This window comes from Gadus macrocephalus, chromosome 21 (assembly GCF_031168955.1).
Source record: "Gadus macrocephalus chromosome 21, ASM3116895v1".
NCBI classification, from domain to species: Eukaryota; Metazoa; Chordata; class Actinopteri; order Gadiformes; family Gadidae; genus Gadus; species Gadus macrocephalus.
In genome coordinates this window covers 12,993,699-13,007,630 of record NC_082402.1, presented here as the reverse complement: position 1 = coordinate 13,007,630, position 13,932 = coordinate 12,993,699, and the positions used below count along the sequence as shown (strand labels likewise).

General features: G+C 48.4%; 1 protein-coding gene and 1 long non-coding RNA gene across 4 annotated transcripts in view; both read right to left on the bottom strand.

Moving 5' to 3' along the window:
* Window positions 1-515: 515 nt before the first annotated feature.
* gareml (GRB2 associated, regulator of MAPK1-like) overlaps window positions 516-13,932 on the bottom strand; it is an 18,566-nt gene continuing 5,149 nt past the window's right edge. Inside the window, exons 2-7 of one of the 3 annotated variants that reach the window (XM_060041593.1) lie at window positions 10,038-10,186; window positions 6,778-6,908; window positions 6,098-6,263; window positions 4,683-5,569; window positions 3,100-3,269; window positions 516-2,652 (exon numbers count right to left, since the gene is read on the bottom strand). In XM_060041593.1, coding sequence (XP_059897576.1) covers window positions 2,043-2,652; window positions 3,100-3,269; window positions 4,683-5,569; window positions 6,098-6,263; window positions 6,778-6,908; window positions 10,038-10,074 — 2,001 coding nt within the window. In that variant the 5' untranslated portion in view covers window positions 10,075-10,186 and the 3' untranslated portion in view covers window positions 516-2,042. Of the gene's footprint in view, window positions 2,653-3,099; window positions 3,270-4,682; window positions 5,570-6,097; window positions 6,264-6,777; window positions 6,909-10,037; window positions 10,728-13,932 lie in introns of those variants that run through there. The other 2 variants (XM_060041592.1, XM_060041591.1) reach the window with 2 other exon arrangements.
* Window positions 7,701-10,029, bottom strand: LOC132449777 (uncharacterized). The gene is made up of 2 exons (XR_009523652.1): window positions 9,388-10,029; window positions 7,701-9,340 (listed from the first exon to the last, which is right to left on the bottom strand). It is a non-coding gene; the product is annotated as an uncharacterized LOC132449777 (long non-coding RNA).

Below are 13,932 nucleotides of genomic sequence, written 5' to 3'. Positions count from 1 at the left end.
CAGTGTATCCCAGGGAGGAGGGCTGATTTACCAGGCAGGCGGACTCAATTTGCCATGAAACACTGGGAAACCAGCAGGTGATTAATCTCACTTTGAGAGAGAACTGCAGGTGTTGGTATTGTAGCCAGAACTTCTAGAGTCTAGAAGATTGTCTAGAATCTAAACAAGCTCAGTTTTAATGAATCATTTAGTGATGCATTTCGGAAGAATCCATTCAAGTTATAGAGGTAATATATTCATATTTTCATAAATATGTATCAATATATAGGGAATATGTAAGAAACATCATTGATTTACCTAATACTTTAGCTTTAATACGGAAAAATATACCTATTATCATAACCCATTAATATGTTATTAGTCTGAGTTGTGGTTGTTGAGTGACATCAGACTGTTTATTTCCTGTATATAATTTCTGTAGATATGAATATGCATGTGCATGCACACTTGCTTATTTCATACATTTCCTCTCACTTTAGTGTATTTAATAATCAACAGCGTGTAAAAACAAAACGTTATTATAACCTTATTATTTATTATTCCAGCAGCATGTCTTGTTTCCATGAACACCAGTGAGCTGTAATATGTGTACACTAGTCCCTGGGGGTTCACCAGCATCTCCACCAAGTGCACAACGATGGCCCGTACCAGCATCAAAACGGCAAGGAACGTTGTCCACACAGCCTGGAGTCAGTATGGAGGGCTGGGGGAAGGCTCCCGATCTCATCCACTTCCCGGAACCCCTGGCCCCTTTATATTCCCTTTACACTGAGGAGTCGCTGTAGGACAAACTCAGTGTAATGCACAACACTATTTAGGGGCCTGCTCCGGTTTTGAACCAGCACCAACTAACATAGTAAAGATGAGTCTAGTGCCTGTGCACTGGTATACAAAAGGAAGAGACCCATAATTAGTTAAACTCCTGTGTTCTTCCTAAAACGACCCCACTGTGAAAAAGTTTGATCCAAACCATCCAGGTTTGGGCATTATTCATGCCTTTGTTTACCAAGGAGCCACCGATTTCCGCGATGGTAGCGTAACTTTCTGTCAAAGAATCCCTGCGTTTTGGAGTGATGCTACAGAAACCCTGTTGCACGGAACACATTTTAGCGTCACATCTTTATTGTCCCGTGGAAGTCTTCAGTGGCAGGAATGGCAGCCTGAGAGTCCTTCTGAGAACTCTAATTGTGAACTATGGGAAATTGTATTAGATCCAGCCATTTGGTGGATCTTGTCGCTCTGCCTGCCTACCAGAGTGTACCAAGGCAGTGTCGCAGTGTATTTTCAACCCGCACCACCCCTTTCTCTGTAAGACGTCTCCTCTTTGACAAAAGCAAGCGTGTCCCGATTGTTTGTGATAACTTCCTGTCGAATTGACAGGATGTTTGTTTATATCTATTTATTGACACTCAAGTGCCGATCGACAAGATTGCTGGCTTGAAAAAAAAAAAAGGTCAGCTAATGCATTTCGCACGGCTCAGATTTCTCTCGTGTGGTTTATAATCGTACGCCCAACACAAAACCAATACATCTCTATCAACCTAATCCTCTCACCGTCTTCACAGCACATGTTGTTCTTGCATTCCACCCACGGTAATCCAGGCAACATCACTTTGTTCATTTTTCCCAGCAGCAACTGAAGAGGTCGAAACACTAACTGTAGATACGCTACCACATCACTAGTCTCCAGCCGTCCTTCTTTATTAGTAAACTATAGTCCCTGTCTCCTTGTGTTGTGCAGCAGACTCTCAGTCATTATGAGTTATGGAGGCATGGGCCCCCCTATAGCAGCCCGTCCAAGGACAGCTTCTCACACCGGCCGTAAGGCGTGCTCCAGTAACCAGTCCTTCACAGCTGGTTGATCCCAGTAAAAGGCACATTCAGAATGGCTCAGTGGCCAACAGGCACATTATTAAGGACAGTGTGGGCTGTGTAGTGTTGATGTGTGTGTGTGTGTGTGTGTGTGTGTGTGTGTGTGTGTGTGTGTGTGTGTGTGTGTGTGTGTGTGTGTGTGTGTGTGTGTGTGTGTGTGTGTGTGTGTGTTATATCTTGGGCCGCCAGCCCTGTATGAACTGTGTGATCTTGGTGACGTGCAGTCTGCTCAGGTGGAAGTCATGTGACAGGATGTCCTCGGTGAGCTGCACCAGGAGGCGGCCGTCGATGCGCTCCCGCTGGAACACGCCCACCGCCGCCTCCGATAGGCCGATGAACCGCAGGCAGGCGGACACCTCCTCCAATGAGAGAGCAGAGAGGTCGGCGGGGGGCCGCCAGGCGGGGTCGCCGGCCAGGGCCAGCGACGTGTCCCCGCCCCCTCCCATCGAAGTACCGCCCCCTTCCGCACCTCGGGAGGCGTCTGTCGCGGGATTGGCCGGGGGCTCGGGGGACGGGCATGGGGATTGGCGGTTGAAGGGATTTAGCGCTCCGAAGGGAGCAAATCGGCTCTGAGGGGGCGGCGGCCTGAGGCGAGGACCGGAGCTGAACGACTCCAGCCAGGGCTCGGACCAGGTGGCCTGGGCCACGTGCGGATTGGACGTTCCCACGGCAGGGAGGCTGGGGATTGGCTCAGGGCTTGGTTGGGCGGGCAAGGGGGCGGGGCAGTCGCCCCAGGAGCAGGGGTAGCAGTACAGGGAGTTGTCTGGAGAGGGGGACAAACTGGGAGCGAAAAGAAAGAAGAGAGAATACCATCGGATTAGAACCAGTGCCCTTTGAGAGTCAGTATATAGGAGGACATGGACACTGAGCATCATGATGTGGAAAGACTTTTCTTGTAAGCAAACAATATAATGGCACATGCAGCACAATGGGGTGTGTTTTTCTGTGTGTGTGTGTGTGTGTGTGTTTGTGTGTGTGTGTGTGTGTGTGTGTGTGTGTGTGTGTGTGTGTGTGTGTGTGTGTGTGTGCGCATGTGTGTGTGTGTGTGTGTATGTGTGTGTTGGGGGGCTTTCTTTGTTTGCGTGTGTGTGTGTTGGGGGGCTTTCTTTGTGTGTGTGTGTGTGTGTGTGTTGGGGGGGGTTATTTGTGTATGTGTGTGTGTGTGTGTGTGTGTGTGTGTGTGTGTGTGTGCGTGTGTGTGTGTGTGCGTGTGTTGGTCCCCCTCACCTGTCCTGCAGGCCTGAGGAGTAGAAGGACCTGTTGGGTCGGGGGGAGGCGGAGAGCTTGGGGAAGCGCGGCGGGACGGGGGGGCTGGGGGCCGGGCTGGACACACACTCCGCTTTAGAACAGCGAGGAGGGATGGGAGGGGCGATGAGGAACCGGCACTCCTCTCTCACCTACGCACACGCACACACACACACACACAAGTGATATGAATATATAGGCGGACGCAGGCTCAAACAAGGCAATGTTCTGGGTCCAAAATTCCTTCAAGGTGTGTGTGAGCATTTAAGTGTGCGTGTGCGTGTGTGTGTGTGTGTGTGTGTGTGTGTGTGTGTGTGTGTGTGTGTGTGTGTCCGTGCAATCGAGCGTACGTGCGTGTGTGTGTATGTGTTTGTGTGTGCGTGTGTGCATGTCTGCGTGTGTGTGACCTTTATACATCATTTGTGACCTTTATACATCATCAACACACACAACACAATACCCCCCCCCCCCACACACACACACAAACACACACACACACACACACACTCACACAAAGATATCTTGGCAAGTTAAATATCAGGGAATGAGGCGCGCTGGCTCTGACAGGGTATAATTCAGCCGAGCTAGCAGAATCAACGCCCCCACAGATCCTGCCCTCCCATCCATGTTCCCGCCTCCTCCTTCCCTCAGCCGACTGTGGGTTGGCCCGTAGCACACTAGCCTCTAGCAGCGTGTCTCCCATCAGCACAGCCGCAACTCTATTTTGGTTTATATACGTCAATAGTTGCTAACTGAGTAGTAAGGAGTAAGTTGGACACACATGCACACACACACACAATTACTCAATAGCATTAGCATTAGCATTAGCAATAGGATCTGAAGCAGTATTTACAGTATATATACCTCAGCAGGCTACCGTCTCCGCAGGTTGAGCCTTAAGACGCCGTTTAGCTAATTGTCCATCTTCTCAAAAGTGCTTGACCTGTCTATAGTTTCATAGCAATTGGAGGCAATTGCCCTCATTCTATATTGATAGAAAAACTAACAGCCCATGTGAAATTACAGCCATATCCATGTACATTCATATGAGTGTATTCACATGTATATTGAATGAGTGTATATACTAGTGTGTGCAAGTTTGTTTGTGTGTTTGCTGTGACTCCATAGGCTGCTATATGTTACGCAGTTGTTCCAGGAATGGTGCTCTGTGCTGTGTGTGTGTGTGTGTGTGTGTGTGTGTGTGTGTGTGTGTGTGTGTGTGTGTGTGTGTGTGTGTGTGTGTGTGTGTGTGTGTGTGTGTGTGTGTTTGTAATGTGTGTGCATGAGCATGTATGTGTGTGACTGTGTTGTGAGTGTATTTCTGTGGTCTGTGAGGTTTAAAAGCTGTAATGTATGAATAATTCAAGTCAGGCATCCCGACATTTTAACAACCGGATGCCGTCTAGGGCCATGACAGACACGGTAAGAGAGAGAGAGAGAGAGAGAGAGAGAGAGAGAGAGAGAGAGAGAGAGAGAGAGAGAGAGAGAGAGAGAGAGAGAGACGGAGAGACAGAGACGGAGCGAGGGAGAGACGGAGAGAGAAAGAGACAGTTGATGGAACTCACAGCGTCTGACTTGGGCGGTATGGGGGGCGGGGCTGACACCACGCTGGTCACCACGGTGCCCAGGGTTCCGTCCATAGAGGAGGAGGAGTGGAAGGCGATGAGGTTGGGCTCCTTGCCCAGGCCCTCTGCGTTCTGATTGGTCCACAGCTCCTCATAGGGGATCTCCTCCCCGGCCCGGCTCTCGGCGTCGGACCACTCGGGCGTCGTGTACTCCCGCTCCTCCAGGGGCGCCTCTCCCAGCGAGACCCTGCAGCGGCGGGACAGCGCCTCCGACGCATCGCCACCCCCGCCGCCGCCGTTATTGCTAACGCCGCCGCCGTAGCTGCCGCCGCCGTAGCCGCAGAGCGCGATGCGGTGCAGGGCGGGGCCCAGCACATCCGACACGCAGACGCCCCCGGAGCGGCGCGGGCTCACGCACTCCTCGGCCACGCCCTCCAGCTCGGGCCGCGTCTCCCTCACGGCGCGCGAGTAGGCGTCGGCGTCGAAGGCGTGGCGCAGCAGCAGGCTCTCCAGCGCCGCCGCGTGCACGGAGGCCTCGGCCACGGCGAAGCGGGGCATGCAGCGCAGCAGCAGGAAGTGGGAGGGCGAGACTTCCTGCCGCCGCAGCACCAGGCACAGCACCACCGTCTTGCTGACGATGTTGAGCAGCTTGTAGCGGTGGCCCTCGCGCACGGCGTGCCGGTCGTAGGGGTTGCGCGGCGGCCGCGCCGGCACCGACACGTTGACGGGGAGGCGCACGCGCTCGATGACGCTGCGCACCGTGTGCTCGGTGCCCAGCATGCCTTGCTCCAGCGGGGAGCGCGTGCAGAAGCGGCCGCGGCAGGCGAAGGGCAGGCTCAGGCTCTGGTTGGTGCGGTGGTTCATGCAGACCAGGCACGGGGTTTTACCTGGACGGGCCAGGAGAGGACGTCAGCAGGGAATGCTCTGCTTTGCTTTTTGATATTAGGCTATGCTGTTATTATTTTTTTATTGAAGGTTAATTTGAATAGGGACAGATACAGAAACATGATTACGCTTGAGACAGTCATCTGATGTTTGCATTATAGTTTTTTTGCCAAAGCAAATTTACGACACTTGTCCCTAGTGGGGCTGAGGTGGAGGCTTAAAGCTGCTGTAGGCCCGAATCGAGAGTTGTACAGATAGAGAGCAGAGAACAGCTCCCTTTCCTGCATTCCTCAGCGATTGAGGTGTGTTGCATTTCCTGCACCTGTTATTCATGATTGGTCGGAAAAGGGCTGGAAGCTGTCCAAATTCTAAATTTGCTTGTACAGAGTCAATGAGAAAAATGTTATTATATTCACGTAAAACTGATTTGGTCATTTCTAACAAATTTGACTGAAATAATAGCTCTAATCGTACCTACAGCACCTTCGAAGGAAATGCCTAAAAGATAAATGTAACTTTGGACGCCTTACTTCGGGGCGTCTTGCCCAGCCGCCTGAGGAGCGCGCTCAGTCCACTCTTCTCCCGAGAGGGCGTGGCACACAGGAGCTCCGCCTTCCCCATGAGTGACAGCTCATCCCCAGCCTGCAGAGTGAAGCTGTACTGTTCGCTGTCCTCGCTGAATTCCCCGGACACCACCTGCAAACACACACACACACACAAATGAACACACACACATTCACACGTTCACAGAAATATCCAGATATACACACAATGCATGTGCATGTTTAAAGATTGTGTGTACACATTCAAAGAATTGTGCACACACACATTCACATATAGATACACGCACACAAACATACACCAACATTCATTCCAGTTTACACACAAAAACCAGTGGATACATAATCCCCAAACATGCACATACACGCAAAGGAAACTTTTTAATTCTAATGTGACACACGCCAATCTGAACTGATTGCATCTGACAGCATCAATCAGAGAGAGAAAGCGAAGTGTGAGAGAGAGAAGAGAGAGAGAGCCAGAGTGAGAGCAAGAGAGAGAAAGTGAAACCAAGAGAGAGAGGCGAGAGTCTGCTGAGAGCGAAAGAGAAAGAGCAAGACAGAGAAAGAAAGAGAAAGAGAGAGAGAAGAGTGTGTGAATCAAAGTGAAAGAAGGCGAGAGAGAGGGGGTTGGGAAGGTGGGCCCTTACCTTGACACTGAAGGTGATGGCTTCCATGACGAAGACGCGGTCGGGGAAGGCGGCGGCCACCTCCTCCACGCTGCAGAAGTACTGCACGGGGTCGCGCACGTCACGGTCCTCGTCCAGCAGCTTGAACCTCCCTGCCAGGGGGACACCGGGGGAGAGAGGGGGAGGAGGAGGAGTGGATAGGATGTGGGAGAAAGAGAAGAGAAGAAAAGAAGGAGATTGAGTGTTTTTTTTATAATTGCTCTCTGGGTCATTTTGGGACCATCCAAGCACACTCTCTCTCTCTCTCTCTCTCTCTCTCTCTCTCTCTCTCTCTCTCTCTCTCTCTCTCTGTCTCTCTCTCTCTCTCTCTCTCTCTCTCTCTCTCTCTCTCTCTCCCACACGTAAAAACACACAAGGGAAGAAAACACAGTGACACCTGACCTGTGATCTCCTCTCTCTCCTTCTCTCTCACTCGCTCTCTCTCAGCCAATTTGAATAGCCCACTGGGTCGGCATGGCAACCGCTAAAAGGAACCCCTCAATTCTCACGCAAAGCAGAGACACATCACCATGGAGACCCATGACAGAAACACACACACACACACACTCACACTCACACACAACTCTCGCCCCTGTTCACTCACCCACCCTCCTCCTCCTCCTCCTCCTCCTCCTCCTCCTCCTCCTCCTCCTTTTTCTAAACTTTGCACAAATAGTAAGGAAATTTGTGTTTGGTTGATTATTTCTCTGTGGTAACAATGATTTGGCAATAAATCTTATACCGTTGGAAAGCCTGTATAGTTCCCTTTCAAATGGTGCCCTTGTGCATTTGTAAGGAACATGCACTTGTGGGATGAGCAGCAGAGCTGAGTATGTGGGAGTATGTCATTGACTTGTTTGGTGTTTGGTGGATTGGATGATTAAAGTTTGAAGAAACAAGACACATTGGCAATTAAACAATTTATTCATTTCACAAACAGGAGCCTCAGTTGCGTGTGGAAGAACCATACCCAGCCACAACAGCCTGGCACCTCCTCCTCATGCTGGTCACCAGCCTGGTCACACACTGCTGTGGGATGGCATCCCATTCTTCAACCAGCATTTGTCACAAGTCAGCCAACGTGGTTGTGTTGGTCACTCTGGCACGAACAGCACGCCCAAGCTGATCCCACAAGGGTTCAATGGGGTTGAGGTCAGGACTGCTAGCAGGTCATTCCATCCTCTCCACTCCCACATTCTGCAGGTAGTCTCTGATAAACCCCGCCCTGTGGGGGCGAGCGTTGTCATCTTGGAGGATAGAGTTCGGTCCCAGACTGTGGAGATATGGGATTGCCACTGGTTGCAGGATCTCATCTCTATATCTCTCTGCATTGAGATTGCCTTCAATGATGACAAGCCTCGTTTTTCCAGTGAGGGAGACGCCACCCCACGCCATCACACTGCCTCCACCAATATATGTTGTTCTATCGGGGCAGCAATCAGCATAGCGTTCTCCGCATCTTCTCCACACTTTGACCTTAAGTTCCAGCTGCCGTAGGCAGAATCTGGACTCATCACTGAACATGAAGTTCCCCCACATGTTCTGGTTCCAGTGCACGTGTTGCCGACACCAGCGCAAACGGGCCTGACGCTGAAGGGCAGTCATGGCAGGACTCCTGGCAGCCCTATGAGACCGGAGATTGGCTGCGTGGAGTCTGTTCCCGATTGTCTGGGCAGAGAGCCGTCGGCCATATCGTCCTGCAAACCTTCACTGCATATCTGTAAAAGACAGCCAACTAAGTGCTGACAGGGTGATGAAACGGTCTTCTTGGGATGTCGTCTTCTGGAGACGCCCACTTCGCGGCCTGTCTTTGACATCCCCCTGTTATATGGAACATGGCCTTCAGTTTGGAGAGGGTACTAGGGCTCACTCCAGATAATACCGCTACTTGGTTTTGCGGAACACCAGCTTGAAGTTGCCCAATAAGGGGCCAATCAGGTACCTTATTGGCAGCACCTGGGGGTACCAGAATCTCAAAACAATGGCAATGGCAGAAAAGATTTGCCAAATTTTTGAGAGCGAGAGAGACGCACATACTCAGCGCTCCTGCTCATCCCACAAATGCAAGTTCCTTACAAATGGGGCACCATTTGAAAGGGAACTAAACAGGCTTTCCAACGGTATACGATTTATTGCCAAAAAGCATTGTTACCACAGAGAAATAATCTAACAAACACAAATTTCCTTACTTTTTGTGCTAAATTTATATGTCTTCCACCCCTCCTGCACTCAAGAAACTTCCGGAGTAGAGCAACAAAGTTAGTGGCTTAACGCAATGCATGACTACATTCTGTGGCCATCTTTTGTGCACTAAAACAAAACAAAGGCAAAACACGCATGCACACACACACACACACACGCACACACACGGGAGGATTGATATGGTTTCATTCTCTCTGCTGTTGTTGGTGGTTTTGATTATGTAGAGCAGAATAAAAAGCACAGCTTAACTCTCCCTAACCCCGCCACCCTCCACCCCCCACCCTGCCCACCTCCCCAATCCAAACCAGGATACTGATTGGGGTGCTGTCTTCCCAGACAGAACCTCACATACAGGGAGGGGAGATTCGCGTGTGTGTGTCCAGACAGAACCTCACATACAGGGAGGGGAGATTCGCGTGTGTGTGTCTGTGTGGATAGGGCGGGGGGCTGTTTGGTCTCAATCACAAACATGGCTGGAAGTGTGGATGGAAGAAGGACAGAGGGAGTACTACGATTAGTACATCTATCCATCCTTCTATCTGTCTATCTATCTTGTTTTAGTATCGATGGATGGATGGCCAAATAGACAAAGAGACTGACTGACTGATACATATTTATCTTATCCACTTCTTCATGTTATGGGATGGAAATGAGTTACAGACAGACCGACAGTGGATATTAATCTTATCCACTTATCCATCCTATAGGAGGGACATTAGTTACAGAGAGCAATAATAATCGTCTAAGAAATAATAAAGAGCAGGGGAGGGAGAGGGAGGGCGAGATGGAGGGAGAGAAAAGAGAGGCAGAGGAAATGAGAGAGAAAAGGAGGAGAGCGATGAGGGAGCATTTCCTGTTGTCCGATCCCAGAGGGAGTGTGTGTGTTTGTGTGTGTGTGTTTGTGTGTGTGTGTGTTTGTGTGTGGGTGTGTGTGTGTGGGTGTATTGCTTTCCGTCTAAGCTTATTTAGACTTCCTGTGTGACATCACTGCACAGACATTATCTCATTCATGACGGCGTCAAAACCACCCGATGCCTCACCTGCGCTCTTACCCTTCATCATCGTCATCATCAGCATTGCATATTAACCACATGGGGATGTTGGGGTACAGGAAGTTAGTGTTACCGGTCCCAAGTGGCCAGGACGGAAGTAACAAATAGATTGTTGAGAGCGGATTTTCCTTCACTCCCTGAAAAGCAGGTAGATGTCAGTACAGGAATGGAGCAACAAAGCTTTGTTCTCATTTTCCGAAATCCGTCTCTTTAATTAACAATTATCCCAAATATCCCAAATATCACATATAAATATAAACTATTCCCTGGTTAAAGTGAATGTTCAAATGTCAATTGTCCCTTAGTAGGTTCCTTGTTAGAAATAATAGATCAAAAGTGAAATAAAAAGTGAGGCTCACATATCTCGTTGCTCTCTACTCTTAATTCACATTACAATAAATGCACAACTCTAATTACAATTCATATCAAAATACACACTCCTTTTGTCAAAATTCACCTAAGCTTAAGTGTAAGTGCCTGTTTTCAGCTTATTATTAGCTGGTTATTTTTAAAGCTATCTCACATAATAATACAGTTTTGTTCCTATATAATAAATAAAATGTCAAACCTAAATATACTTTGGCTTTACACCACAATAACACTTGTCATTTAAAAGACTGTTCTCCCATTTACGACAATAGACAACGCTTAGGGAATTTACATTAAACCACTGCCTGAACTACCGTATTGGTCCGAATATAATATTTTCCCCTCGAAATAGGTCAGAAAAAGTCGGGTCGTCTTATATTCGGGGTCTAGTATTCAGAGCGCAGTTTCTCTTCTTCGGCGCTATCTTTAAATGTCAATACACATTCGCGGCCCCAGATGGCGCCAAAAAGTCCAGCGTCCTTAACAACCAGCCCGTTACCGGTGTTTAAAGATGGAAAGACAGGCTGACCATTTAGAGACAAGTGGCTCTAAAGTGGGTCAGGTCAATCAAAAACAGAGGAGGCGTTATGATGCCAATTTTAAAATAATGGTCGTCAATAAGGCAGAGTCAACTAACAACTGCCAAGCTGCCAAGAGTGTAATGTAAGAAGATGGCGAGCACAAAAACAACGTCTCAAAGATGCCAACAGTCAGCGCAAATCCTACCGTGGTCCTCAAAGTGGTCGTTTCATTGAGGGAGAATACGTCAGGGAAAAAAGAAGTGAGGGAATGCCCATTACCAGAGCTGTCATCCAGCTTAAGGCCCTGGAAATCGCCAGAGAGCTCAACATCACTGGATTTAAAGCCAGCCTCGGCTGGTGTCGTAGGATGATGCGGCGTAATGGACCGTCACTGAGACGGAGAACGAGTTTGGCCCAACACCTGCCGTCAGACTTCGGAGAGAAGCTGCTTTCGTTTCAGCGCTTTGTTATTAACCTGAGGAAGAAGCACCCCTACCCGCTGGATCAGATCGGCAATGCTGATCAGACACCCGTTTATTTCGACATGCAAACATCTGTGACGGCAAATAGAAACGGAGAAAAGTCTGTGTTGGTGAAATCAACGGGCAACAAGAAGAGCCGCGTCACTGTCTTGTTGACATGTCTCGCTGATGGCAGCAAACTCCCCCCGTATGTCATTCTGAAGCGTAAGACAGTGCCAAAGGACCCAATGCCAGCTGGCATTATCGTGCGCGCCCAGGAGAAGGGCTGGATGGAGACAGGGCTTGTAGTGGACTGGCTAAAGGTTGTGTGGGGCGCGCGCTACGGGGGACTGAGGAAGAGGAGGAACATGCTCGGTCTGGATGCGTTCCGCGTACATCTGACTGAGCCCGTGAAAAGTCAGGTGCGAGCAATGAACGGTGATCTTGTGATCCTACCAGGGGGAATGACAAGCCAGCTACAGGTGTTGGACGTAGTTGTGAACAAGCCTTTCAAGGATAACCTGCGAAAGAAATACAGAGTGGCTCCTGTCTGTCAACCACGCACTCACACCGCCCGGGAAAATACAGAAGCCGTCAGTCCGTCTACTGTGTGAATGGATCCTGCATGTATGGGATGCTGTTCCCTCACAGAGCATCATCCATGGCTTTAAAAAATGTTGCATCTCCAATGCATTGGACGGCAGTGAGGATGACGCGCTTTGGGTCATCCTCACTGCCGTCACATATTTTGCCTCAAAATTGCCGTGGCCTTTACCGGCATTATTATTATGGTCATTAATATATAAATAACAATTGTTTAATTCACTGTGTTTTTAATATTGTTATTTTAAAATAAAATTAAGTTCTTTGTTCTGCAAATCTGGTCTGCAAATCTTTTTTTCTAAATGTTTTTGTTGAAAAACGGGGGTTCGTCTTATAATCAGGGTCGTCTTATATTCGGACCAATACGGTACAATGGTTTATAGGTCTGCCTAACTGGCAGGCTAAGCATATAGCTATAACACATCATATAAACACTTTTCTTATACTCTATAAAATATCCTATCATAACGTCATCAACCTCTTAATCACATGAAATATATTCTTAAACATTTATGTCAGGTGTTCAGGGCCAAAGTAAACTTGATCATGCTCTACGATGTGTGTGTTGCCACGATAATATTCTCTGCGAACGACCAACTGCCATTTTACACAAAAAGCCGTTTGGCGCGAAACAAACAAAGGACTTTTCAAAAGTTCATAACTCGACATTACAGACTTAAAACTGTACCCAAGGTTTATCAACCTGTATATAATATGTTCAGATTCATGAAGATAGTAATATGTGTGATTTTCACCGTGTACAAACCTGAAAAGCAGGTAGATGACAGTACAGGAATGAAGCAACGAAGCTTTGTTCTCATTTTCCGAAATCCGTCTGGCGAGGAACCGGAAGTGCCCCTCAACCATAGAATTCCGGACTGCAACACACTTTGGTTCCGCCCTTCCGTTTCCCAGTACTAACGCTTTGTCTCACAACAAATATTTACTCCCGGTCCCCACAACAATATTAGAATATTGGATACACGTGCATTTTAAACATTCAGATCCACACTCTCATAGACACAGAAATAGACGTTGTCACGCGCACAATCTGTTACACACACACAAAATGACAGACTATTTGACACTCAAACTCTCTCTCACACACAATCTCTAACATAGACAAACACAAACACTTTCCCACATTCTTTTCAACCACGTACTCAAAAACACATCCACACATTCTCTCCGTCTCACACAGTCTTTCACAAAGGATTTCTAACACATACACACACACACACACACACACACACACACACACACACACACACACACACACACACACACACACACACACACACACACACACACACACACACACACACACACACACACGTGCGAGCGAAGCCAGAGCGACAACAGTAACCACCAATTAACGCCGCCGCCGCCATTGATGTAGCAGTTGATACGACAAGTGCGCCCCTCCCTGTTGTGTATGAAGAGAACTACCTCAGCTCGGCTGTGCTGTATACCCAAACCCATAGGCTGCGGAAATTAGACGGTGTCATGCTTCTTTACATCCCCGCTTGTATGGATTTTTCTGCTCAACACGCAACACCCCCAAGTTCACGTCCTAGTGTGGCACTTACAACAACAGCACTTTTTAGCGATACTTCAACCTGATATCTTTCTCCACCCCTGTCAGTTCTTCTTTATCAACACACTTGTATGTTCTATGCATGTCAACACAATACACAATAAAATAACCCGCAACGGATGATTTTGGGATGGGGAACTTTTGGGATGGGGAACAAAATACATGTTATAGCAGTGAAACATTGTTTTGTTTATGAATACTACATTATGAATTTGTGAATATAAAAGAAAGCTTTGCTTTGTTTTCCTGAGTTTAGCCCAGCAGTTTTCCCATTTGACGATATCGATGTCATTAGTGATCATGCAAATAATACAATCTTGATACCTTTTGGA